We start from the raw sequence: 24,224 nt of genomic DNA on the forward strand, positions 1-24,224 counted from the left end.
TCCTGGACGAGGGCCAACTTTCTCCAACTCAACGTCAGCAAGACCGAGGCCCACCTGATTGGCCAATGCCTCTGCACCTCGGGCGCTGGCAGCATCAGCCTCCACGGCTGCACACTCAACCTCACTAAGTCAGTCAGGAACCTGGGTGTCTTGTTTGACCCTGAACGTCCTTTCATCCACACATCCGCGCCATGACTGGCACTGCCTACCACCACCTCCGCAACATTGCCAGACTCCGCCACTGCCTCACCCCTCAGACTGCCAAAACCCTCACCCACGCATTCGTCACATCGAGGCTCGATTACGGGAACTCCCTTCTCATCGGCCTTCTCAACTCTTCCCTTCACAAGCTGCAGATCATCCCAAACTCTGCAGCTTGTGTACTCTCACGCACCAGGCTCCGTGACCCCATCACTCCCACCCTCACCCGACTCCACTGGCTCCCCATCCCCCAGAGGATTGAGTTCAAGATCCTCGTCCTCACCTTTAAGGCCATTGATGGCCTTGCCCCCTCCTACCTCTCTGACCTGCTGATTCCCTACCAACCTGCCCGCTCCCTCCGTTCAGTGGGCTCCGGGCTGCTCCATGTCTCCCGTCTGACCATCAGTGGCCGGGCTTTCAGCCTCTCTGCCCCCACACACTGGAACTCCATCCCACGGTCCCTTCGCCTCGCTTCCTCCCTCGCCTCCTTCAAGGCCTTCAAGACCCTTCTCTTCGACCGTACCTTTGGTCACTCCCACCTCTCTGCCTTCCCTCACCCCTACCCCACCCCTCCCCCATGCTCAGGCCCCGACATCTGACTGTTCAGCGCTTTGGGACGTCCTCCCGATGTGAAAGGCGCTCTATAAATGTCATTTTGTTGTTGGACTGGTCAGATCCCACTGAGCGGAGGGAGCAGGTCAGTGTGGAACTCAGTCCAGAGTAAGCAGGGAGAGGGGAATGGAGGGAGGGGTGCGAGTGTGTGTGTGTTCAGATGTAGTTGCATTGTTGTTGACTACTGAGGTTGACTGACTGGCTGGTGGGTGTCAGGTCAAATACAAGCCAGGAACTACTTGCAGGGACTGACTTTCTCTGTCTTACCCCCCACCACTCCCTCGGTTCCACATTCGTCCACGTTGCCTAACCAAGTTCAACCAAGTCTGCCCACATTGGCTGCCTTTGCTGCTGTCCATTTATGAGTCCAACTAACCCAGCCCAGATACTGATCATATCTCAGTAGCACAGCGTACCTCAGCTAGTCTCCTGGCAGAACATTCCCACACTACAGACTGTTTTTGTGTGTGTCTTGAGTCTGTGTGCGTACGGCTTACGTGCTACTCTCAGCCCCCAAGTGTTTGGACAAGCCGACAAAACGCACAGTCGGTCGCCTCAAGTGAAATCCCTGTTCTGAAGTGTCCTCCTGACGTGAACGGTGGTAATAATCACTCCGGGAAAATTCTAGAAAAATTGGTCGCTCAATCCACGAGTGTTTGTGGGACACTGCTGTACCCGATTGGCTGCCGCGTTTTGGCCACAAAGTACACAGTCACTTCACTTCACAATATATTCTGTGAAGCGCTGTGAAATGTCCCAATGACTGGATAAGACGCTGTATCAAATGCAAGGAATACAACAGCAACTTGCATTTATTTAGCGCCTTTCAGGCGGGGTAGCGTTCCCGGAGCGCTTCAAATGCAGTATTAATAAATTGAGCTGGAGTCTTAATGTTGATCCAAAGGGGTCATTATGGAGTGAACGTCAATTGGGAGGAGGTGGGCCGGGGGGAGGTAGTAAATGCACTGACAGCTCAGATGGTGGTTAGAGGTTCGTAGATAATGAGCGGGAATTGAATTTGACGTCCAAAAATGGCGGAGGGAAAGGACCACATACACATTCTCTCTCTGGTCGTATGTTATTGAGAGGCGGTGGTGGCTGGGGGCTGACCTGGACTCTGTTTACTTACGTGCTTGTCCCGTTGCAGAAAGCCAAGGCTTGCTGAAGATGACCAGGAAACCTCCGAGCCGGCGCGGAATTACGTTCGAGGTGGGAGCTCGTCTTGAGGCCAGAGACAGACTAAAAAAATGGTATGTGTCGCAAGCGTTTACACGAACATAAGAATTTTCTGGCAAAAGAAAGCCAAGGTCCATCTAGTTTGCCTTCCACCGTCCTGGCAGTCGCTAGACATGTTGTGTCCCAGACTATATACTGTATATATATGCCTGCTCGGGTCCTGACCCAACTGTCCAGCGCCTTGGGACGTCCTCCCGATGTGAAAGGCGCTCTATAAATGGAATCTTGTTGTTGTATCCCCAGATATTATTTTCTAGCAGAAATCGTATCTAATTTGTTCTTGAATCAAGTAACATTTTCTGCTTTCACCCTCTCTCTAGGGAGCCCGTTCCATAAGTTTACTACTTGATCCTTGACTTTTGGAACCCTCCCGTCCCCCCCACCATCCCCCACTGGGTTGCGTTGGGCATATTTGAAGACGTGGGCATTGCTCTACATCACTGGTGGGGGGCGGTGGGCAGGAAGGGGGTGTAACAGTAGCATTGATTGTGCTTTACCTACTGTACATGAGGCATATTGTGTGTGTGTGTCCAAGCAATGTGTCCCCCAGTGTCTCCAGAAGCCTTCGATTTGCCTTATAAATATTTTCATATTTCAGGTGCTTTTAATGCATTTAGGAAAAATATTTACATAAGAATTTGCTGGTGAAAGAAGACCAATTTGCCTTCCACCATCCTGTCAGTCGCTTGACGTGTCTTGTCCCAAACTATATACTGTATTCTGCGATATTATTTCCTAACAGAAATCTTACCCAAATTGTTCTTGAAAAAATAAATTAGGTAGAATTCTAGAATTGCTACTAGACAAATATTGACATTCGACCATTAATGTTGCATTTATTCAGATTCTTTTTTCCCTTTTGCTTACTATACACCACACACACACACATATATACCTCTGTTTACCTAGCAGCAAGTAGGAACCCAGTTGTTACTCATTTAGTTGATCGCTTTCTGGGGGTAATAATCCTTTCTAAAAAAATTGTGGTCACTCAAACCACGACTGTTTGTGGGACGCTGCTGTACGCAATTTGCTGCCGCATTTTGCCCACAAAATATACAGTCAATTCACTTTACAGTATATTCCGTGAAGCACTTTGCGAAGTTTCAACAATGTGATAAGGAGCTGCATTAAATGCAAGGATTATTATTATGGAATTTAGCCGATGCTGATAGTTGGTGCTTTGGAGTTCTGATAATATAATAATCCTTGCATTTGATATCGCGCCTTATCACGTCATTGAGAGTCTCAAAGCGCTTCACAGGATATACTTTAAAGCGGATTGACTGTATTTTGTGGGCGAAATTTGCTGAATTCAGTATTTAAATCTGAATCCCTGTTTCCTGTAAATTCCTTAAAACAAAAATCTCACCGAAAACCCGCTCCAAAATTAAAGTTTGTCTTTTTAAGAATTGGACAATATCTGGACGTTACTCTGAAATGCTATCTTTAATAGAGTAAAATCTAGACCTGGGTGGAATTTCTACCCACACGTTAAAAAAGAGTATAAAAGATCTCTCTCTCAGTTTCCTCTCTCCCTCGCCCCGGCAGGTACACAGCACACATTGAGAAGATCGATTACGAGGAGGGAAAGGTGCTGATCCACTTCAAGCGCTGGAACCATCGTTACGACGAGTGGTTCAACTGGGACAGTGTTTACCTGAGGCCCCTGGAGAGGCCTCTGCTACGTCGCGAGGGGGTGAAGCTGGACGAAGTGACCGTGGTGAGTCCGTGAGCTGACCCCAACACAGTGGGTAGGGAGGCCTGGAGAGGGGGGAGAGAATTGTATTTAGAAATGCTTAATAATTGTATCCAGTGCAAATGTTTAGACATCCAGAAGATCAGTGTGAAAATGAGGAGGGAGTCGGCAAGGTGGAGGGATTGAGGGAGAGAGTTTCAGGGCGTAGTGGACGATGGTAGAGCGGGAGGGACAAGCAGGAGGCCGGAGCCGGCCGAACGGAGGTGGCGGGTGGTGGCGCGGGAGGAGTATGTACGATGATCTTAAATTTATAGCCTCTGGTTACCAACCCAGCCCGGTTGTGTTTAGTGTTGGATTTTTCCTGCATAAGAAACGTCTTAAGTGAAGCGTGCGTCTGTGAGCTGCTAAGTTGGATGCTTGTCAGCAGCTCAATATAGGATGGATCGATTAGTGGATTGATTGATAGATTCATTGATTGATTGCCTGTGATTGACTAGGAGTTCCGCGTGGGGGAGCAGGTGTTGGCCTGCTGGTCAGACTGTCGCTTCTACCCGGCCAGAGTCGCCTCTGTCAACAAGGATGGTAAGTGGGACTTGGGAACGTCAGCGAGTATAGTGGGACCCACAGTGGGGAGATTGGGATAAAGGTTTGGGAATGTCGGGACCGAGACAACCTCTATTAGCTGATGGAGTTTCACCCACAAAATACACAATTAAATCTACTTTATGGTGTATCCTGTGAAGTGCTTTGAGGTGTCTGAATGACGTGATGAGGTGCTGTATCAAATGCAAGGATTATTATTGTGGGTGGGCCGGGGTTACCGGGTTGAGGGGTGGGAGTGTTTTAAGGTTATTTGTGTGATGAAGATCCCCCTGCCCATTCAAACTGTTTGAGGGTCTGTTAATTCCTGGGAGGTCTAAATTACCTCGACAAACCTAACCTGTATCTGTATCTCATTCTCTCTCTCTCTCCCTTTCTCTGTTCAGCGACCTACACGGTGGAGTTCTACGACGGAGTCGTTCAAACCGTGAAGAAAATCCACGTCAAACAGGTTCCCAAATACTCAAGAGATCAGGTGAGTTACGCTGGCACACAGTACCTTCGATAACACAGCACTCCCTGCGCCTCCCCACCCCTCCAGCACTTCACTAGAGCACCAGCCTGGACTGTGTGGGTGCAAAGCCCTCCCCTGACATGGGTTCCTTGACCCTAGAACCTTCTGACTTGGGGGGGGGGGGGGCGGTGGGGGTGCTAGAGCGAGGCTGACTGAGCCGGGTTGACACACACACGCCAAGGTTACAATGCAGTAACACTCGAGTAAGTTGTATCAGTCAGGACCATAAAGTTTAATATGACTTACGCGGTGCCTGAGCTGTTGGCAAACTGTTTCATCATCAGTAATTTACCCCTGTAGCTGGTAATTTTCCTGCGATTCAAGGTAATCCGGCAAGTACGAGAGTAATGGAGGGTGGCAGAGTGGTGTTACGAGTTAGGAGGTGATTTAACATGAGTCGTGCAAAAAAAAAAAATCGAAGCGGCTTTGATAGGAAACTGAATGGGACTGGGGTGAATGTACGCCATTTATTAGTTGTATTTATTGTACGAAGATAAGACTTGTGTGGGTTTTACTGTAATAATACAATACAATATTACTGGACCTGTGCTGTATCAAAGTAATTTTGTCTGGCACTGATTGTGGTGGACGTCGCTGTGTTGGCTGAGACGGTTTGTGGTGTGTGTTGGCAGGGATCGGCCTGGAGACGGAATAAGGAGAACGGGACGGGGAGCGGGAAGAGGAAAGAGAAGAGCAGAGACCGGGCGCCTCCGTGCCTGAGTCCCGACCGGAGCAGGGAGCAGAGGAAGGAAGAGGAGACGGTGGCGGGAGGGGGGGAAGAGGAGGAGACGGGGAAGGGTTCTCCCCCGGCCCAGGCCAGCAGCGAATCACAACAGAGCTCAGAGCAAAGCTCCCCGCTGTCCAGCGATGGCAGCAAAACCGAAGAGAAGAGGAAGCGAGGGAGACCCCCATCTGTGGGGCTCGCGGGTAAGCTGGGCCGCGAAGGCGACAACTCGCACTTATGTCTCACCCTTCACGCAGGATATAGCCCCTCGGAGCGCTTCACAGGGTTTCACTGTAAAATAATAATAATCTTTGCCTTTGATACAGCGCCTTATCACGGCGTGGAGACGTCTCAAAGCGCTTCACAGGATATATAAGTAGTTTTTGCCCCGCCCGGGAATCGAGCTCCGATCCTCTCGCTTGCGAGGTGAGGGCATTAACCACAACACTCCGTGACTCCGCAATGGTTCTCAGGGACTTTGCGCTTGTGTGTGTGTGTGTCCTGTGCAGGTCAGAAGCTGGCGGGGAACCCAGGGCAGGAGCAGACCCGGCGACGCTCTCTCCGCCTTGCGTCTGGTGACAGCAACTCGTCTGCTGGAGCGCAGAGTGACGGAGCCTCGGGCCGCACACAGGACCGGGAGAGGCGGAGGAAGGTGATGTGCTCTTCAACAAACCTGGCGCAAGACAGACACAGACAGACACGCACACAGACAGATGGACACACAGACCGACAGACAGACAGACACACGCAGCCATATAGATAGACAGACGCACGCAGACAGACAGGTAGACAGATGCACAGACCGACAGACGCACCCAGGCAGGCAGGCAGACGCGTGCAGGCACACACACACACACACACACACAGATGGCCAGGCGCAGACGGGCGCAGGCAGGCAGGCAGACAGACAGACGCAGGCAGGTAGACGCGCGCAGGCACACACAAGCACAGATAGCCAAACACAGACAGACAGGCGGGCAAACACACACACACGGGCAGACACGACACACACACACACACAGCTCGTACTCAGTAAGGAATTCTGGAGCGTAGTGGTTAGAGAGCTCGCCTTTCCCGGGGCAGGGTGAAACCTTAGGCAAGTTTCCTTAACCCACGTGCCTCTGTTTACTGAGCAGAAATTTGGAACCCAGTTGTTAGTTGATTGGCGGATCGCTTTCCAGGGGTAATAATCCCTTCAAAATAAATTGGGTCACTCAATCCACGACTGTTTGTGGGACATTGCTGTGCGCAATTGGCTGCTGTAAGCTTTAGTTTAAATTTGTGACCATGCGGTGAAGTAAGGACTGACACAGATGTAGTAGAAAAATATAGATGTTTACTAATTCAGATTAGTAATAATTATAAGTGGTTAAAGGAATTCATCACAACAATGCTTATGTATCCACGTTTCAACTGCAAAAATTTATTCAACTCACTTTACAATGTATCCTGTGAAGCGCTTTGAGCCGTCTCAACGATGTGATAAGCGCTGTATCAAATGCGAGGATTATTATTAAGTTGCTTCTGTTCTCACCCGCAAAGTAATAAATCCGTGTGTGCGGGGGAAACGGCATGGGACGTTTCACTATTTGGGGATTAGTTGATATGTGTGTGTGTGTGTGTGTGGGGTGGGGGGTTGGTGCGTCTGTTTGTCTGGGGGGCTGCTGCGTGTTTGCGTGTTGTTTGACTTGCTCGTTCCTCACAGCAGCAGTGACTGCGGACCCTCAGCCGGCCCGGGCAGAGCAGCCCGGCTCCAATCACCCCCAGCCCCCCGTGCCCAACGTGACCCCCAGCGAGACCTCCAAACCCCAGATTGCGGGCAGCCCCAGGCCACGGACCGAGGACGAAACAGCAACCGCCAACTCCTCCAAGCCCAGCTCAGACCCCAAGCCGCCTACCAGAGAACCAGGTAACAGCAAAGACACACACACACCCTCTCACTCTCCCGCACCCTCTCACTCTCCCGCACCTTCTCACTCTCCCGCACCTTCTCACTCTCCCCCACCCTTTCATTCTCCCCCACCCTCCCCCTCGCTCACTTTCACACATTGAACGCCTCTGCACAATTCCACAGCAACGGCTCCTTTGGCCGAGAGAAAAACATCTCCACAGAATGAGACCACAGCCGGTTATTATAATAGTAATAATCCTTGGCTTTAATATAGCGTCTTATCAGGTCTTTGCGACGTCTCAAAGCGCTTTACAGGATATACTATAAAGTGAATTGACTGTATATTTTGTGGGTGAAACGCGGCAGCCAATTGCGCACAGCAGCGTCCCACAAACAGTCGGGATTGAGTGACCACATTATTATTATAACCTCGAATCCTAGCCGGAACTCCAGGGCTGCGATGCCAGTGAAAACTGCGGAAATCCCCGCCCACCTACGCTGATCCCATATCCACACGAGGGGTGGGGGGGGGGTCAATCTCTGCTGCAAGTGTTGATGAGGAGATGGCTGACTCCACATGCACCCGTTTTCGGCAATCATTTGGGGGAAGGCAAGCGATCTCGTGCAATGACCTGGGGGGTGGGGGGGGGAGAGGATCGGAGGATGGGTAATGTCTTGTGATCCACTGACCGTTTCGCAGGAGACGTCTCAATTGGTGAGCAACACCCGGGCGGAGTTTGTTTGACTTTGTGTCTTGTGTTACTGAAATAATTTGGTGGGCAGGGGGGAGAAAGACGTCAATGCTGGAGAATGGGATTTTCTGCCCTGCTAAAGTGCGTCGAGGGGTAATATAGAGACTCAGGGACACGCGGTTGCAGGCTTATTGTTGAATGTTCTTGGTCAAGAACCAGGTCATTTGGTTCATTGCAGTCTGCGTTGCTATTATTTATTCTCCTCCCCCCCCCCCCCCAACTTGTATTTATTTAGCGCCCCTCACACAGGATAGAGTCCCAGTCGCCTCCTCCTTCCAAGTGAGCAACTGTGGGTCTTATATAATATAATAATAATAATAATAATCCTTGCATTTGATATAGCGCTTTTCACGTCGGGAGGACGTCCCAAAGCGCTTCACAGAATATACTGTAAAGTGAATTGACTGTATATTTTGTGGGCGAACGCGGCAGCCAATTGCGCACAGCAATGTCCCACAAACAGTCGTAGATTGAAAATGACCAATTTATTATTGTTTTTGGTTTTGGAGGGATTATTATTAGGCTCTGTGTGGAGTAAGGAAACTTGCCCAAGGTTTCGCCCTCTGCCTGGAATTGAACCCAGGTGTCTTGCTTGCAAAGCAAGTGCTCTAACCACTGAGCTACAGGACTCCACTTAAGCCCCTCTCCTGCTCACCAAGTGTGCACATCCAAAGTGTAACGAAGAGCACCCCCTTCCTGCACTAGTGTTTGTGACACCCATTGCCCACAGCAGACGAGCCCAGTGAGGTTGCTGCTGTGCCCTGAACTACAGTCGAACCTCACAACAGCAATAACTTGCATTTATACAGCGCCCTTCATCCAGGGTAGTGTCCCGGAGCACGATACTGAACCCTGCTCGTAAAGAAAAACACCCCGGTTTTAACCATCCCAACAGCCAGCCCTGATCTTTGCACGTCTTTGACGATCAAATCCTGATATAGTGAACACCCTGATATAACAATCTTTTCAGCCGGTCTCGAGGGAGTTGGCTATAGTGAGGGTCGACTGTATTTTAAGCAGCTTTATGTTCAGACCGACAGTGCTGATGATGAGCCTCCCCCCCCCCCCCCCTCGATGGTGTTAATTCTCAGAAGAGGGGGTCCTGGTTACGAGACCTAAGCCTAACCCCACCCCCGAGAGAGCAGCACCTTCAGCTCTTTCTACAGAAGGCTTTCCCGGAGTAATTGTTTGTTTTATTTTCCTCTTCTCAGCTCCTGTTGTGAAGCGTGTGCCTCGATCCCAGAACCCAAACAGATACAGTAGGGAACCCTGTATGTTTTCGCTTTGAGCGAGGCCAGTATTTTAAGGACTCGCTTTTTGCTGACGTCCCTGTCCGTCCTTTTTGGCTGCTTGTGGCCCTGAGAGAGTGTGTGCGTGTGAGCGAGTGTGAGTGTGAGCGTAGGGTGTTTGCGCACACATCCGTACGTCCACGTGTGTGCCTGCGGACGCTTTGTGCTGTGTTCGTTTGTGTCTCAGTTGACGCTTCCCTAATGGCTGTTAGGAATAACACTTAGTTGGTTAGTCTACGGGTGTAAAGAGAAGCTGAACTGTTGTTGTTTGGCAACCAGGAAAGGAATGATTAAAGCAGCCGTAGCGAGCAGGACCTTCCCTTTATACTTCCCTCGCCTCACCTCCCGGTAGCTTTCGGGAGCAAAATCACTTTGCTTCTAACACCTCCTGCTCTGACCTCTAATAACCTCCACCAGCTTGTCTACCACTCGCTCGGGCTCTGGATCTCTGACGTCTTAGTCTGGAATGTTCCGCGTTTTCGCGTGATAACAAGTGACAAGCAAGATGCCTGTGGGTTGGCGTTGTTCACGGGTCCTGCCGAGATTTGGGGGTGGTTGGGGGGTAAGGGCATTGATACCACAATACCTTGTTCTGGTCTGGTTTGCTCGGTTGATACTTCGAGAGGGAAATCCTTTCTGTCCTGGAAACTTTTTAGAAACTCAAAAAAGTTTTGTTTCTTTGTTTGTTTCTCTCTCTTTCTCTCTCTCTCTCCCTCTCTCTCTTATCCCTCACTCCCCCCCCCCCCCCCCACATCCCCATCACCGTCCCCAATCCAGTGACCAATTCCGTCAAGACCCCTGAAGACCACCTGCCCCCCAAAGCCCTGATCATCGAGCTGGACCACAACAAGTTCAAGTGCAAGATTCCAGAATGTTCCAAGGCTTTCCGCAAAGCCAAGATGCTGCACTACCACATGAAGTACTACCACGGGATGGAGAAGGTGGAGACGGAGCCCACCTCTCCCAAGAGGAGCATGCTGACACGGGGGGCTTGCAGCTCAGAGCACGACTCCCCCCTCGACAGCCCCAAGCGACCACGCACCACCTCGGTCTCTCTGCGTAAGTCGGGGCACAAAGTAACTTGTTTACGTTCCCCCTTTTCCGCCCATCCATTGTCTTTCCTGCTCTGCTCGTCTCCTTTTATTAATAATAATCCTAAATAATCCTTGCATTTGTCTTGAGACGTTTCAAAGTGCTTCACAGAATATACTGTAAAGTGCAGTGACTGTATTTTGTGGGCGAAATCCGGCAGCAGCGTCCCACAAAGTTGTGGATTGAGTGACCAATTTTTTTTTGAGGGATTATTACCCCCCGGAAAGTGATCCGCCAATCAACAAAGAACTGGATTCCTGTTTACTGCTGGTAACCAGAGCTTGTGGAGTAAGGAAAGTTGCCTAAGGTTTTGCCCTGCCTCGGGAATCAAACCCGGGTCCTCTCGAGCCCTCTAACCACTACACTGCGGGACTCCATTATCCTGTTTCTGTTCTCCTCTTCCCCCTGGATCCCTGCGCTCTCTTCCCCCCCCCCCCCCCCGCCTTGTGTAATGTAAGGCTCTGACGTCGCTCCTGGTTCTCGTAGATGGGAATCAGACGGTGAGTCACCTGAGCTCGGACGGGAACGCTGGAAAACTCAACGAGAAGAGACGGACATCGGCGCCTTCCTCGGTGGGCATGTCGGGCTCCCAGCGGCCGTCTCTCCGAGAGAAGAGCAAAGACAACCAGATGGACAGATCCCATCGGAGGCAGCAGGACAGGGAGAGGAGCTACTCCGAGACCGGTGAGGGTTATTTGCTGTGTGTGTGTGTGTAAGTGGCTTTGTGTGCAGTAATTTGTGTGCGTGTGTAGATTATGTGAAGATACACAGAATACTAACTATATATTTAGAATAAATAATTATAATATAGACTATATAATATAATATATATATATATAGGGACACTGCTCTCCAAATACACAGTCACTGCGCATTACTGAATATTCTGTGAAGTGCTTTGAGATGTCTCGAAGACGTGATAAGGCGCTATATCAAATGCAAGGATTATTATGAATTTATATGTCAGTACTGCACTCAGTCTGTGGTAGTCATTGTGCGTGTGTGTTTGTGCGTTTGAGTTTGAATGTGTGCATGTGCGCTTGAGTATGTGCGTTTGAGAGTGTGTGTGCCCACGCACGTACACACAGAACTGGCCTCCATATGTACAGAGGTGTAAGTGTGTTCAGCATTACTCGTGTGTATTGCTACTGTACATGACTAGCGTGTGTGTGTGTATGTGTATGTGTTTGCCTTTTGACTCTCCTGATTTAATTATTGGTTGTGTTGCTGGGCAGGAATAAAAGAGCGGAACAAGGAGAGAAAGTTCAAGGATTTCCTGAAAGTCAAACTCAAGAAAAAGAAGAAAAAGAAAAAGAAATCAAAGTCGGGTAAGTGCCGAGCTGGGACCTGAGGGTGCGGATGACGCAGTGAGTTTGAGGGCTGGGCGCAGAGCGGGAAAGCGTGTGTTTGACGAGAGTTTATAGCTGCTCATTTTGTGAGGGGTGGGGGGATGAAGGACACAAGCTCAAAATCTTAAAGCAGAAACCTTCATTTTGCTTTCGTCCCATACACACACACACACACACCCTCCCCTCACCTCACTAAATTGTTCCTATGACTTACGATTACGTCCTGAAACTCTCGAACACTCTCCCTCAGTCCCTCGGCCTTGCCCCCTCTCTCCCCTTTTTCAAGTCCTGCCTGAAAACTTTCCTCTTTGACCGTGCTTACAGCCATCTCTCTTCCCCTCCCCACTCCTGACTCAGAGTCAGGCTATACCACTGTTAAAGCGCTCTGAGACTAGGTCCTCAGGTCCGTGGAGTCCTGTAACTCAGTGGTTAGAGCACTCGCTTTACAAGCGAGAGACCTGAGTTCAATTCCAGGCAGAGCGAAACCTTGGGCAAGTTTCCTTACTCCACACAGAGCCTAATAATAATCCTCCAAAACCAAAAACAATAATAAATTGGTCATTTTCAATCTACGACTGTTTGTGGGACATTGCTGTGCGCAATTGGCTGCCGCGTTCGCCCACAAATATACACTCAATTCACTTTACAGTGTGTTCTGTGAAGCGCTTTGGGACGTCCTCCCGACGTGAAAAGCGCTGTATCAAATACAAGGATTATTATTATTATTATGTCATATCATGCTCTGAGCTGTACATCTGCCTACGTGGAGAAGGAGCTATATATGTGCAAGTTGTTGTTGGTTTACTCTGTGTAGTGCCGCTTATCTGCCAGCAGGTGGGGCTGCTGTCATGCCTTTCGGCGCCCACTGTTACATGACATCCATTTGGTTCATCCTGACAGCTCTGCCCAGCTGGAGTCACAACAACAACAACAACAACAATAATAATCCGTGCATTTACATTGATACGGCGCCTTATCACCTCTTGGTCACGTCTCAAAGCGCTTCACGGGATTCCACTCTAAACGCGTAGCGACCGTGGTTTGTAGGCGAGCGCGGCAGCCAGTTTGCGCACAGCAACACAACGGTCAGGAAATGATTTTATTTGGGCGATTATCGGGGGCCAGGACACTGCGCGTGGGGTGCGCTGGGTGGGTGTTTAGGGGATGGAGTGGAGAACCTTTCTCTTTATGAGTAGCCCCATGGGATCGTTGAACGTTGAACGTCCACCTGCTTTATCATCTCATCTGAAAGGACAGCGTCTTCCAACAATGCAGCACTCCCCCATTTCTCTCCCCCCCCCCCCCACCCACCTCCCCCAGTGCTGCACTGAGGTGTCAGTCTGGACTGAGTGAACTTCTCGCTGGGTTGTGTTTGAGTGGTGGGGTGCGGGAGGGCAGGGTTCGGGGAGAGCGGGGTCTGGGGTTGTTTATGTTGAAGGGGTGGTGGGGGAAGGCGATTGCTCACATGGCCCTGACGCCTGTGAACTGTTCGGTTGCAGAATTCTCTGGAAGCGAGGAGAATATCGATGTCTCCAGGGACGTCTTCCCAGCCAGAAGAGCCACCTTCCCCTCTACTCGCTCTGCCTCGTCCTCCTCCTCTTACAAGTTACCCTTCTCGCACAAGTACACCTGCCTGCGCAGCTCTGACTCAGGATTCTACAGGGAAGGGCTGAAGGTGGACGGTGGGTACATTCGTTATTAATAATAATAATAATCCTCATAAAATACTGCAGATGTTGAAAATCTGAAACAAAAACAGGAGTCGCTGGGAACACTCAGCAGGTCAGGCAGCATCAATGGAGAAAGGAAAGTGAGTCAACGTTTCGGGTCCACGACCCTTTCAGGGTCTTTCTGAGCAGGGCGGAGGATCCGAAACATTGACTTACTTTCCTTTCTCCATAGATGCTGCCTGAGCTGCTGATTTGCCCATAATGATCCTCACATTTTGATTTAGTGCCTTATCACGTCTTTGAGACGTCTCGAAGCTCTTCACGGACAATGCTGAATATCTAAAGAAGATATCGAGGGGATTGACTTGCGTATTTTGTGGGCGAAACGCGGCAGCAAATTGCGCACGGACAGCAGCAGTGTCCCGCCAACAGTCGCGGATTCATTGCCCGGTCTCGCGTTTTGTCTCCGTGGTAAAACCCGAGAGCGGGGTTAGTTAGGGGCTCAGACTGGGGAAAGGACACAGCACGACGCAGATCTACATTTAAATTCAATTTACACGCCTTTCGCATCGGGGGGGACGTCCCAAGGCGCTTAACTAACAATAACGGCTTGGCACCCAAGATCAGGGTGAGAACCATGGTGGGGGTTGGGGGTGGAAGTTGACCGAAAGTGTCAAAACACCAAGCCACGTGGACTTGATGGATCTAAGCTCGGCGAAGGCTTAATGTTTTTGTTAGGTCAGGGTATCCCGGGATGTGGGGCGAGGGCGGGTAATTGGAGTTGAGGTACAGATCAGCCAATATCTAATAGGATGGTGGAACAGGCTGGAGGGGCTGAATGACGTACTCCTGTTCCAATGTTTGCTATAATTCTGAGCTGGGGAGTGCTCAGATTTCTCCAATCCTTGAATACTTTCACATGTGCCCCCCCTCTCTCTCTCCTCAGTGCTTTGTCTGCTCTCTCCCTCACACTTATCTCTCACATGCTCTCTCTCTGTGTGTCGCCCCCTATTGTTGTGGGGGAGGCCTGACCTCAGCACACTGTCCGCATTCTCTCTCTCGCTGTGTCGCCCCCTAATGGGGGCCTGACCTCAGTGCACTCTCTATGCTCTCTCTCTGTGTCGCCCCCTGATGGGAGCCTGACCTCAGTGCACTCTCCATGCTCTCTCTCTGTGTCGCCCCCTGGTGGGGGCCTGACCGATGGCTGTGATGTTCCAGATGAGGACCCCTCGAGCGACTCATCTACGGACAGCCTGATGTGGAGTGAGGACGAGTACAGCCAGGACGTGGATGTGACCACAAACCCTGACGAGACGGGCGACGGGGACGAGAGCCAGCTTGAGATTGTGCGCTGCGTCTGCGAGGTGGAGGAGGAGAACGAGTTCATGATTCAGGTGACGGGAACCTCAGAACCCTCGGTCGCGGACGTTTGGTGGGAGAGCCTTCAGCCACTCTGCCCCCAACCTATGAAATTCCATCCCCAATCTCTCCGCCTTGCCCTCTCCTTAGCCTCCTTCAAGTCCGGCCTCAAGACCCTCCTCTTCAACCATGCCTTGGGCCACCCCCCTTCCCCTCCCCTCCCTTCTTTCCCCCCCCCCCCCCGAAACCCAATTGAGGTTTGAAATGCTGTACTCTGTCCAGCACCTTGGGATGTCCTCCCGACGTGACAGGCGCTATACTAATGTAATCTTGTTGTGTTGACTCAAAGGCTCATGACCATGTGGGACTCGCTGTCTGAAGCGGGGGTGGAATCAAATAATATAGAAGCATTTAAGAGGAAGCTAGACCTTCACACGAGAGGGTGGGAGGGAGAAAGGTGTGGGAGGGGGAAATGATCGGAGTTTACTTTTGCTCAGCTGGACGTCTTGACACATGCGGAAACTCATCACCATTGCTTAAGAGTCTCCAAATCAAACTGAGAATTCCATGCATCCCACCAACACATGGAAATCCCAGAAATAGATTGTTGGAATGGGATGGAATGCACTTTCTCTCTCTCTCTCTCTCTCTCTCTCCCTGGAGGGACCCATTCTGCTGACCTAATACCAGAAAGTATTAGGCGAAGGTTGGCGAGACCCCAAAGCTTTTGTGTTATGCTCTTCAGTAAAGGAAAGCTTCCTGGTGTCTCCCTGGCAAGTTGCCCCTTTGCACCTCTAAACCTGTGTCCTCTTGTTCTAATGGCAGAACATTGTTCTCTTGCCGCTTAATCCTCTTTAATTCCCAAGTGTTGGCCCTTTTCTCTCTTCTAAACATTTCTCTCCGCCCACTCCCCCCCCCCCCACCCACCCATCCAGTTCTGCCTGTACAACCTGCTGGGTTCCACGTTCCCGCAATACCACAAAATATACAGTCAATTCATTTTACAGTATATCCTGTGAAGCGCTTTGAGACGACTCGAAGATGTGATCAGGTGCTATATCAGATTACTATATATTAATATTCCCCAAGTGATTCCCTGTCAGAAGAGCAGAGTTTTCCCTGATGTCACTTCTGAACGGTGTGGGGCCTGGCTTCAGGCTGCCTCTTCGACCCCTGGTGGCCTCTGGTCACTGCTCTCCGCTTCTCCCTTGCTCGGCATCGAACCTTGCCTGCCACTTGCTAGGTGCTCCTGTGTTGCTATCCTGCCTGAAAGGACCCTCTATAATTACAAGGTTCTTGTTGTGCCCGGGGCGGGCTAGCACTGGGGTAAACTCGAGCCGTTGGCAGTCTCTGTTGAACGTCTCTGTTGCCTTGTGTTCCCACAGTGTGAGGAGTGTCTGTGCTGGCAGCACGGTGTGTGTATGGGGTTACTGGAGGACAGCGTACCTGACATATACACCTGTTACATCTGCCGTGACCCCCCAGGTAAGCACCGCGTCAGTCCACCCCTATCGTGTGCCCACCCCTGTTTGCATGTCGCGCACTGTGTATGTGTGTTGTGTAAGTGCCTGTGGTGGCTGTGTGTGCATTGTAACAGGGTTTGTGATTTTACTCGGTGAGAAAGATGTAGAAATGTAATCAGTCAGTCTGTGTGGGGGTTGTTGTTGCCATCGGTCAGTCTTTGTCAATCGATCAGTCAATTAATCAATCATTCTGATGAATCAATTAAAGGGACTTTTCATGTCCTCAATCAGCACAGATACCAGGCCCTGAACTGCACAAGTAATCCCATCCAAACCTCTCCCACTGTCTCTCTCACCCTATCTCTCTCTCTCTCTCTCTCTCTTTCCCCCTCCTTTCCTCCTCTCTCTCTCTCTCTCTCTCTCTCTGGTAGGCCAACGCCTGAGCTCCAGGTATTGTTACGACAAGGAATGGCTGAACAGCGGCCAGATGCACGGGCTGAGCTTCCTGAAGGAGAATTACTCTCAGCAAAACAGCGGGAAGATCGTGTCCACACATCAGCTGCTCGGGGACATCCACAGGGTCATCGAGCTACTACACGGGCTGCAACTCAAGATGTACATCCTGCAGTGAGTGAGAGGAAAGGAGGGGGCGCGGTTTGGGGTGGGGGGAGAGAGCCATGCGGAATCACTGGCTTCAATTTTCGGGGGCGTGGGGACTAAGCATTTTTGGGAGTTTTTAAAAAAGACAGGGCTGATTCAGGGTTTCACTCACTTGCACCCATTTACATTTTTTTACCCCGGGTGATTAATTGGATCAACACAGGTTTAATTATTTTTGTATATGGGGAAGGGGGTGACTTGACTCAGTGAACACAAAGCTGCTTTCATTTCTCTACCCCCCACCCACATCTGTCCCATCGTTCCTGTGTTTTTAGTCCACGCGAAAATATACCGTCACTCCACTTTACAGTGTATCCTTGTGAAGCACTTTGAGACGTCTCGACAACATGATATGGCACTGTATCAAATGCAAGGATTATTATCCCAACGTCCAGCTCGGGTGACTGTCCAGCGAGTTGGGATGTCCCCCCGACGTGAAGAATGCTGTATAAGTATAATCTTTACAATTAAATTGGAATTTGGAATTTCCATGTCTAGGTGGGAGGTATGGAAATCTCAGTTTGGTTTGGATATTCTTAAGCGCGGTGATGGGTTTCTGCATGTGTCAGACACCCAGCTGACTTAAAAAAAAGAGGATGCGTGGAGTTTTCTCTTAAATGCTTTCTGTTTCAACCAGCGGAGAGTTGCACATCCTACCAACCTCTGTGGGAAGACGTTCCTTGAGTTTCCTCACTTAGGTTAGGTTTAGGTCCACATAGTCCTCTGAACTCTAACCAAAGTTCTGCATAAATATAACATGACCTTCCTACTTTTTATACTCTGTTCCTCTTGGGTGTAAAGCCTTGTGACCTTGTCCACCTGTGCTGTGACTTTTACGAGTTTTGGGGTATCTGAATCTCCTGATTCTCATTGTTAAATCTCTCTGCTGCTCTCCTCTCCTCATCAGCATCCTCAGCAGTTGAATTGGCTACAGCCGAATGAGGGATCTCAAGGTCACCGTCAGTCACAACGGCAAGAAATTACATTTACACAGTGACTTTCATGTCGGGAGGACGTTCCAAGGCGCTGGGCAGTGAAGGGTTTGCACCCAAAGTGGGGGTTGGAGTCTTAAGAGGGTTGGAGGATAGGGGGGTCGGTGGTGGGAAGATGACCAAAGTCACGGTGAAAGAGAAAGGTCTTGAGTTGCGGCATTGAAGGAGGCATTGGAGGGTGCGAGGCGGAGGGTCTCCGGGAGGAAGTTCCAGGGGCGGAGGAAGGAAAGGATAAAGTCTGGACCTCTAATAGTGGAGCAGGCCAGAGGAGGGAGCGGGCAGGTTGGTAAAGTTTTAGGAGGTTGCGGGGATAGGAAGGGGTAAAACCGTCGAGAACTTGTAAGAGTGGGAATGAGGATCTTGAACTCGATCCTCTGGGGGAGAAGGAGCCAGTGAGGCCGGGTGAGGGTGGGGTGGGTGGGTGATAGGCTCACGGAGCTTAGTGCGGGCAAGGACACGAGCTGTAGAGCCCCGAATAATCTTGTGTGAAGGAAAAGTCGGGAAACCCTGCGAGCAGGGAGTCAAGCCGGACGTAATAACAACAATAAAATAATAATCCTTGCGTTTTGACCTAGGACCTTATCACGTGATCGAGCCGTCTCAAAGCGCTTCACAGGATGCACTTACTATTTAAGTTCAAGCTTCAGTGCAATTGAGTTGACAGTGAAGGTTGGATGAGGGTTACCCTCAGTGACTGTGAGAGGCGTTCCTTGACTCGGAATGTAACAAAACGTGAGGCTTGCCCACGGCCGTTGACCACCTGCCTCTTGCCCAACAGGAACAAGGACCAGCCGGACCTGAGGCTGTGGTGTAAGCCCTGGCGAGTGTCGGCCGTCGCCATGGAGAAGCTGCGGGATAGACCGAGCGAGGACGGCAGCAACAACAGCAGCAGCAGCAGTGTGGCCTTGTGCCCGTCTGGTGGCCCAAACCCACCGGCGAGGAGCACCAATGGCACCGCGGACAGGCCTGGCAGGGTCCGTCCACCCACCGAGGAGTCCTACATCACCAGCGAGCACTGCTACCAGAAGCCTCGGGCCTATTACCCGGCAGCTGAGCAGCGGCTGGTGGTGGAGACCAGGAACTCGGCCTTGGATGAGAGGATCGGGCGGCTCAGGGAGAACGGGGACGAGGCCTTGGCTGAGAGGTTCGGCCGGAACATCGACGAGGACTCGGGCCGGATAGAGCAGAGCTGTTACCGTGAGCAGGCGGCCCGCTGCAAGGTTGGTCACCTCCCTCCCTACCCTTCCTCACTACCTCACGCCTTCTGACTCCTTAACTTGCAGGAAGCTTGGCCCGTGCTCGGTGATTACACGCTCGCCTCGCAAGCGAGAGGACGTGGGCTCGGTTCCCGGGTGGGGCGAAATCTAGTTAAATTTCCTCACTTCACGTGCCTCTGTTTACCCAGCAGTGAATAGGAACCTGGTCGATTGTTAGTCGATTCACGAATCACTTTCCAGGGATAATAATCCCTTCAGAAAAAAATAATCATTTGGTCCGAAGACTGTTTGTGGGACGCTCCAGTACGCAATTAGCTGCTGCATTTCACCCAGAAAATATACAGTCAATTCACTTTACAGTGTATCCTATGAAGCGCTTTGAGAGGTCTTAATGACGTGATAAGGCGCTATATCAAATGCAAGAAATATTGTTATCCCAATCCCCAGCTCGGTTACAAATCCTTGACTATCCAGGGCCTTGGGATGTCCTCGTGATGTGAAATGCGCTGTGTAAATGTAATCTGTTAATTAATTAGGTAATTTGGAATTTCCATGTCTAGGTGGAAGGCATGGAAATCTCCTTTTGGTTTGGATACTCTTGAGCACGGTGATAGGTTTCCACGTGTGTCAGACACTCAGCTGACCAAAAAAAAGGATGTGTGGAGCTTCCTCCTAAGTGCTTTGCGCTTCAACCAGCAGAGAGTTCCACATCCTACCAACCTCTGCGGGAAGATGTTCCTCAATTTTCCTCTCTTAGGTTAGGGTTAGGTCCACACAGTCCTCTGAACTCTTAACTAAAGTGCTCTATAAATACAACATGACTTTCCTACTTTTATGTGACACGTGGCTGACCCAACCCACCCCCAAAAAAAATTCTGGGCAGAAGGTTGTAAACTTAGGGTCTTTCTTATATCCTTGTGTGTATGACCCCACGTACACATAAGGACATAAGCAATGCTAGACGTAAAAAAAAGACATGGTGGTCACATGCACACATGTCCCGAACTGCCTACGTGCTATATCCCATAGTGTTATTTCCTAAAAGAAAACTAATCTGTGTTTGAAGGGATTAACATTTCCTGCTTCAAGTGTCTCCCTAGGGAGCCTGTTCCACAGATTTGCCCACACACACACCCACCCACATCCACCCACACACACCCACACTCTCAGACGTTGTGTTTCAGAGGCTGTAACTCGTGTCCTCTCTCTGGCAGGCTCGTAGCTGCAGTACTGACTCAGCTCCCGACATGCCACGGGAGAGGGAAAGCTGCCGGCAGAAGGAGGAGGGGGAGGGGAGCACCAACGACCCCCAGCTCCAATGGCAAGTCAACCTCCTGACACACATTGCCTCCATGCAGGACGAGGTCTCCCAGCGCATGGACTTCATCGAGCGAGAGTTAGATGGTAGGTTAACCCCAGCCCCTGTCTCGTCCCATCAGGGGAAAGGGGTCTTTGCTGTAGAGGTGGTGGGTTGGGTGTATGGGGGTAGAGAGTTTGGAGGGGTGGTTGTGTTGATGTACGCAGCCCCCCTGTAAAATATATAATACACATTCACATGTCTTTTTTACATCAAGCATTTCTTATGTTCTTGTGTGTATGTGGGGTCAGTGCACACTCACACAGACACACAAGAGCACAACACACACACACACGTATGTGTATCACATACACTTTTATATGTGCCCACACCCATACACACGTATACGCCCACACAGGCACAAATAGCATATTGTGTAGCCCTCTCCAACATCAAGCTTGTTGGAATCCTGCTTCTTGGTAGATCAGTGACATTATTAGAGCTCAGAAAGATGCCGTTCAACCCGTTTCCTGTGTCATTTTCCTCTGAATGTGAAGGGAATAAATATAATTTGTTGTTGTCGTTGTGCGACGTGCGTGTTTGTCCGTCCACATGATAAAGGGGGGAGAAGAACGAGTGAGTTCTGGGTAAAGGGGCTGTTTCTCGGTGCGGGGGTGGGGAGGTGACTGTTCACTGTGGATGTGTGTGTTGTGACTGCTCCTCTGTGTCTGTCGCTAGTGTTGGAGAGTTGGCTCGATTACTCCGGGGAACTGGAGCCTCCGGATCCGTTGGCCCGTTTGCCTCAACTCAAGCATCGGATGAAACAGCTGCTGGCGGACCTGGGAAAAGTGCAGCAGATCGCATCCTGCTGTGCCGTGTGAGCTGAGCTGAGCTTCTCTCGTAGACTCTGTAGAGAACGCTGGGGGCTGTGTTCCCCCCCCGGCCTGGGCACCCCCCACTCCTCCACCTGGCGAGAGGGAGGGGTGCGATGGCGACGCTTGGCCTTAGCGGACTGTGGGCTGTGGCCTGGACTTCGTTCATATCTTACTCCACTTTCTCATGTCGCAATTCTCATGTGTGGTCGGGTACTGTTCTCTCGCTTTACACCCAAAAATAGCAGGTGTAACCCTCACCCCCCAACCTCTCTCTTTCCACCTCTTCCACTTGGTATTGCACCCTGTGACTTACAGTGTGTGTGTGGGGGAGCGGGGGGGAGGCGCGGAGGGGGAGGATGGGCTGAGCGCATAGGAGACGAGAGAGATTATCCGATTATCCGATACTATGCACTCGTCAAAGATTCCCTGCGCCCAACAAGGTGGGAGAAGGGGGAGGTTGGTACAAAGAAAAAGAGAAGGCGGAGGGGAAATGTCTCATTGTTTTCCAAAAAAATCTAAATATATATGTGTATATATATAGATATATGACAGCGGTGGCTAATTACCTATTTGGTTGGCCAACAGAATAAATGTTTCTCGATTGAATATTTCTTGAATCCATGGCATAAATTCTGTGCTATTTTGTTATTACTACGATTGTTTTGTTGGCTGACCAAAACGGTTGGTCACCACCGATGGATGAGATGAGAAGGAGTGAAGAGAGGAGGTTGTGTGTGTGTGTGTGTGTGTACGTGTGTGTACAGAACGGTTTCAACGTTTACATTGATTATGCACTAAAATAGAAGCGTGTGTTTTGACAAACGCACGCGCCCCTGTGTATATATAGAGCGGATTATCTATGTGTGGTAGCAATTATTTGTCCGCAGTTGCTGACTCCGATCGATTTCTTAAGTGTTTGAATAATAAAGGAGAATGTTATTGTTCTTTACCCAGGACTTCCATTTTATTTTGGGTTCAGACGATGGGTCGTGGACCCGAAACGTCGACTCACTTTTGTTTCTCCATGGATGCTGCCTGACCTGCTGAGTTTCCCGGCTGTTTTTATTTATTTTAGTTTGTCGCCCTTCTCCCACATTTGGGTTATTTTCATATCAATAATACTAATAATAATAATAACTTGATCACGTCGTTCGGACGTCTCAAAGCGTTTCAGAGGATGTACTGTAAAGTGGATCGACCGTGTGTTTTTGTGGGTGAATCGCAGCAGCGCAGTTGCACACAGCGACGTCCCACAAACATCCGTGGACGTGGAGTAAAAACAGGGTGGTCCGAAAGGGTGTCATGTCGGCGGCCCCCCACCATTCCACTCCCTCCCTCCCTGGTGAACAGCAGCGGTAGGATCCGATGGTTGGGAGGACGCAGTGCGGAGAGACTTTACTGCCGTCTGCCAGGAGAGATTTAGCAACTGACCGCCGGCTTCTGCCGCTGCATATAGTGACCCGCGCTGGGGGGGAAGGGAGGAGAGAATGGAGGTCGTTGGTTGCTAAGGGTGCAGTTGATAAGTGATGCGCTTGCCTTCCTGACAGACGGCGGTAAAGTCCCTCCACGCTGCGTTCTCCCAACCGCCGGCTCCTGCCGCTGCCCAAGGAGGATATTCACTAGGGAGGGAGGGAGGGAGGGAGTGGAAGTTGGAATGGTGGAAATGGTCTCGGGCTGGATCCTGCCCCCGGCTGCCTGCCCTGTAGCAACCAACCAATTTTATTTGGGGGGATTGTTATCCAGGACACCGGGAGAGAGAAATCCCTTCTCTTTTTGAACAGCGTCACGGGATCTTTTAGCATTCACCTGATCAGGCAGATGGGACCTCAGTTTAACGTCTCATCCGAAGGACGAATGCCCCAATTATGTATGTTGTGTATTATAATAATTCTTGCATTTGATGCAGCGCCATACGTGGCAGAAGGACATCTTCCTGTAGCTCAGTGGTTAGAGCACTCGCCTCGCAAGTGAGAGACCTGGGTTCGATTACCGGCAGGGCAAAACCTTGGGCAAGTTTCCTTACTCCACACACACACACCTGATAATAATCCCTCAAGAAAAAAAACGAAATTGGTCACTTCAATTCACAACTGTTTGTGGGATGTGGCTGCCACGTTTCGCCCACAAAATATACAGTCAATTCATTTTACAGTGTATTCTGTGAAGAGCTTTGAGACGTCTCAAAGACGTGAAAAGCGCTATATCAAATGCAAGGATTATTATCTTAAAAGATTTACTGTAGAGCATAGCGACTTTAGTGTTTTGCAGCCAGTTTGCACGGGGCGATGTCCCTGGAAACAGCCATGACGTATGTGAAGGATCAATTTCATCGCGGGGAATTGTTGGCCGAGACACAGAGCGGGAGAGAGAAACCCTCTTCCTCTCCATCATTCCAGGGTGAGTCTCCCGAGAGTGTTGCGGGTAATCTCTCAAAGAACAGGAATAACTTGTACTTCGAGAGAACCGATGAAGTTGTTAATATAATAATGATTCTTGCATTTGATAGCGCCTTATCACGTTGTTGAGTCATCACAAATTGATTCATAAAATATACTGTCAAGTAAGTTGACCGTGTATTTTATGGACGAAACACGGCAGCCAATTGTACCACAAACAGTTGTGGATTGAATGACCAAATCATTATTTTTTGGGGGACGGATTATTGCCCTAGGAAAGTGATCCGCCAATTGACTAACAACTGGGTTCCTACTTACTGCTTGGTAAACTGAGGC

The 24,224-nt window shown here is 50.2% G+C and overlaps 1 protein-coding gene across 1 annotated transcript; it reads left to right on the top strand.

Annotated features, from left to right (window-relative positions):
* The first annotated feature begins 1,723 nt into the window (after window positions 1-1,723).
* On the top strand, window positions 1,724-22,441 carry LOC103189912 (PHD finger protein 20). The gene is made up of 19 exons (XM_042341928.1): window positions 1,724-2,063; window positions 3,601-3,772; window positions 4,246-4,330; window positions 4,735-4,823; window positions 5,495-5,789; window positions 6,096-6,313; window positions 6,935-6,938; window positions 7,292-7,495; window positions 9,441-9,500; window positions 10,296-10,577; window positions 11,097-11,294; window positions 11,846-11,938; window positions 13,459-13,641; window positions 14,848-15,023; window positions 16,374-16,473; window positions 16,883-17,078; window positions 18,882-19,323; window positions 20,535-20,724; window positions 21,356-22,441. The coding sequence occupies exons 1-19, from the start codon at window positions 1,981-1,983 to the stop codon at window positions 21,496-21,498; spliced, it is 3,213 nt and encodes a 1,070-aa protein (XP_042197862.1). The 5' UTR covers window positions 1,724-1,980; the 3' UTR covers window positions 21,499-22,441.
* Window positions 22,442-24,224: the final 1,783 nt, after the last annotated feature.

This window comes from Callorhinchus milii, unplaced genomic scaffold (assembly GCF_018977255.1).
Source record: "Callorhinchus milii isolate IMCB2004 unplaced genomic scaffold, IMCB_Cmil_1.0 Scaffold18, whole genome shotgun sequence".
NCBI lineage: Eukaryota > Metazoa > Chordata > Chondrichthyes > Chimaeriformes > Callorhinchidae > Callorhinchus > Callorhinchus milii.

Excerpts from the sequence above, each read along its gene's own strand:
- LOC103189912 (XM_042341928.1), top strand. The coding sequence starts at position 1,981 with ATGACCAGGAAACCTCCGAGCCGGCGCGGAATTACGTTCGAGGTGGGA. Across the intron at positions 15,024-16,373 it reads AGAACGAGTTCATGATTCAG|TGTGAGGAGTGTCTGTGCTG; the intron begins GTGACGGGAACC and ends GTGTTCCCACAG. Across the intron at positions 16,474-16,882 it reads CATCTGCCGTGACCCCCCAG|GCCAACGCCTGAGCTCCAGG; the intron begins GTAAGCACCGCG and ends TCTCTCTGGTAG.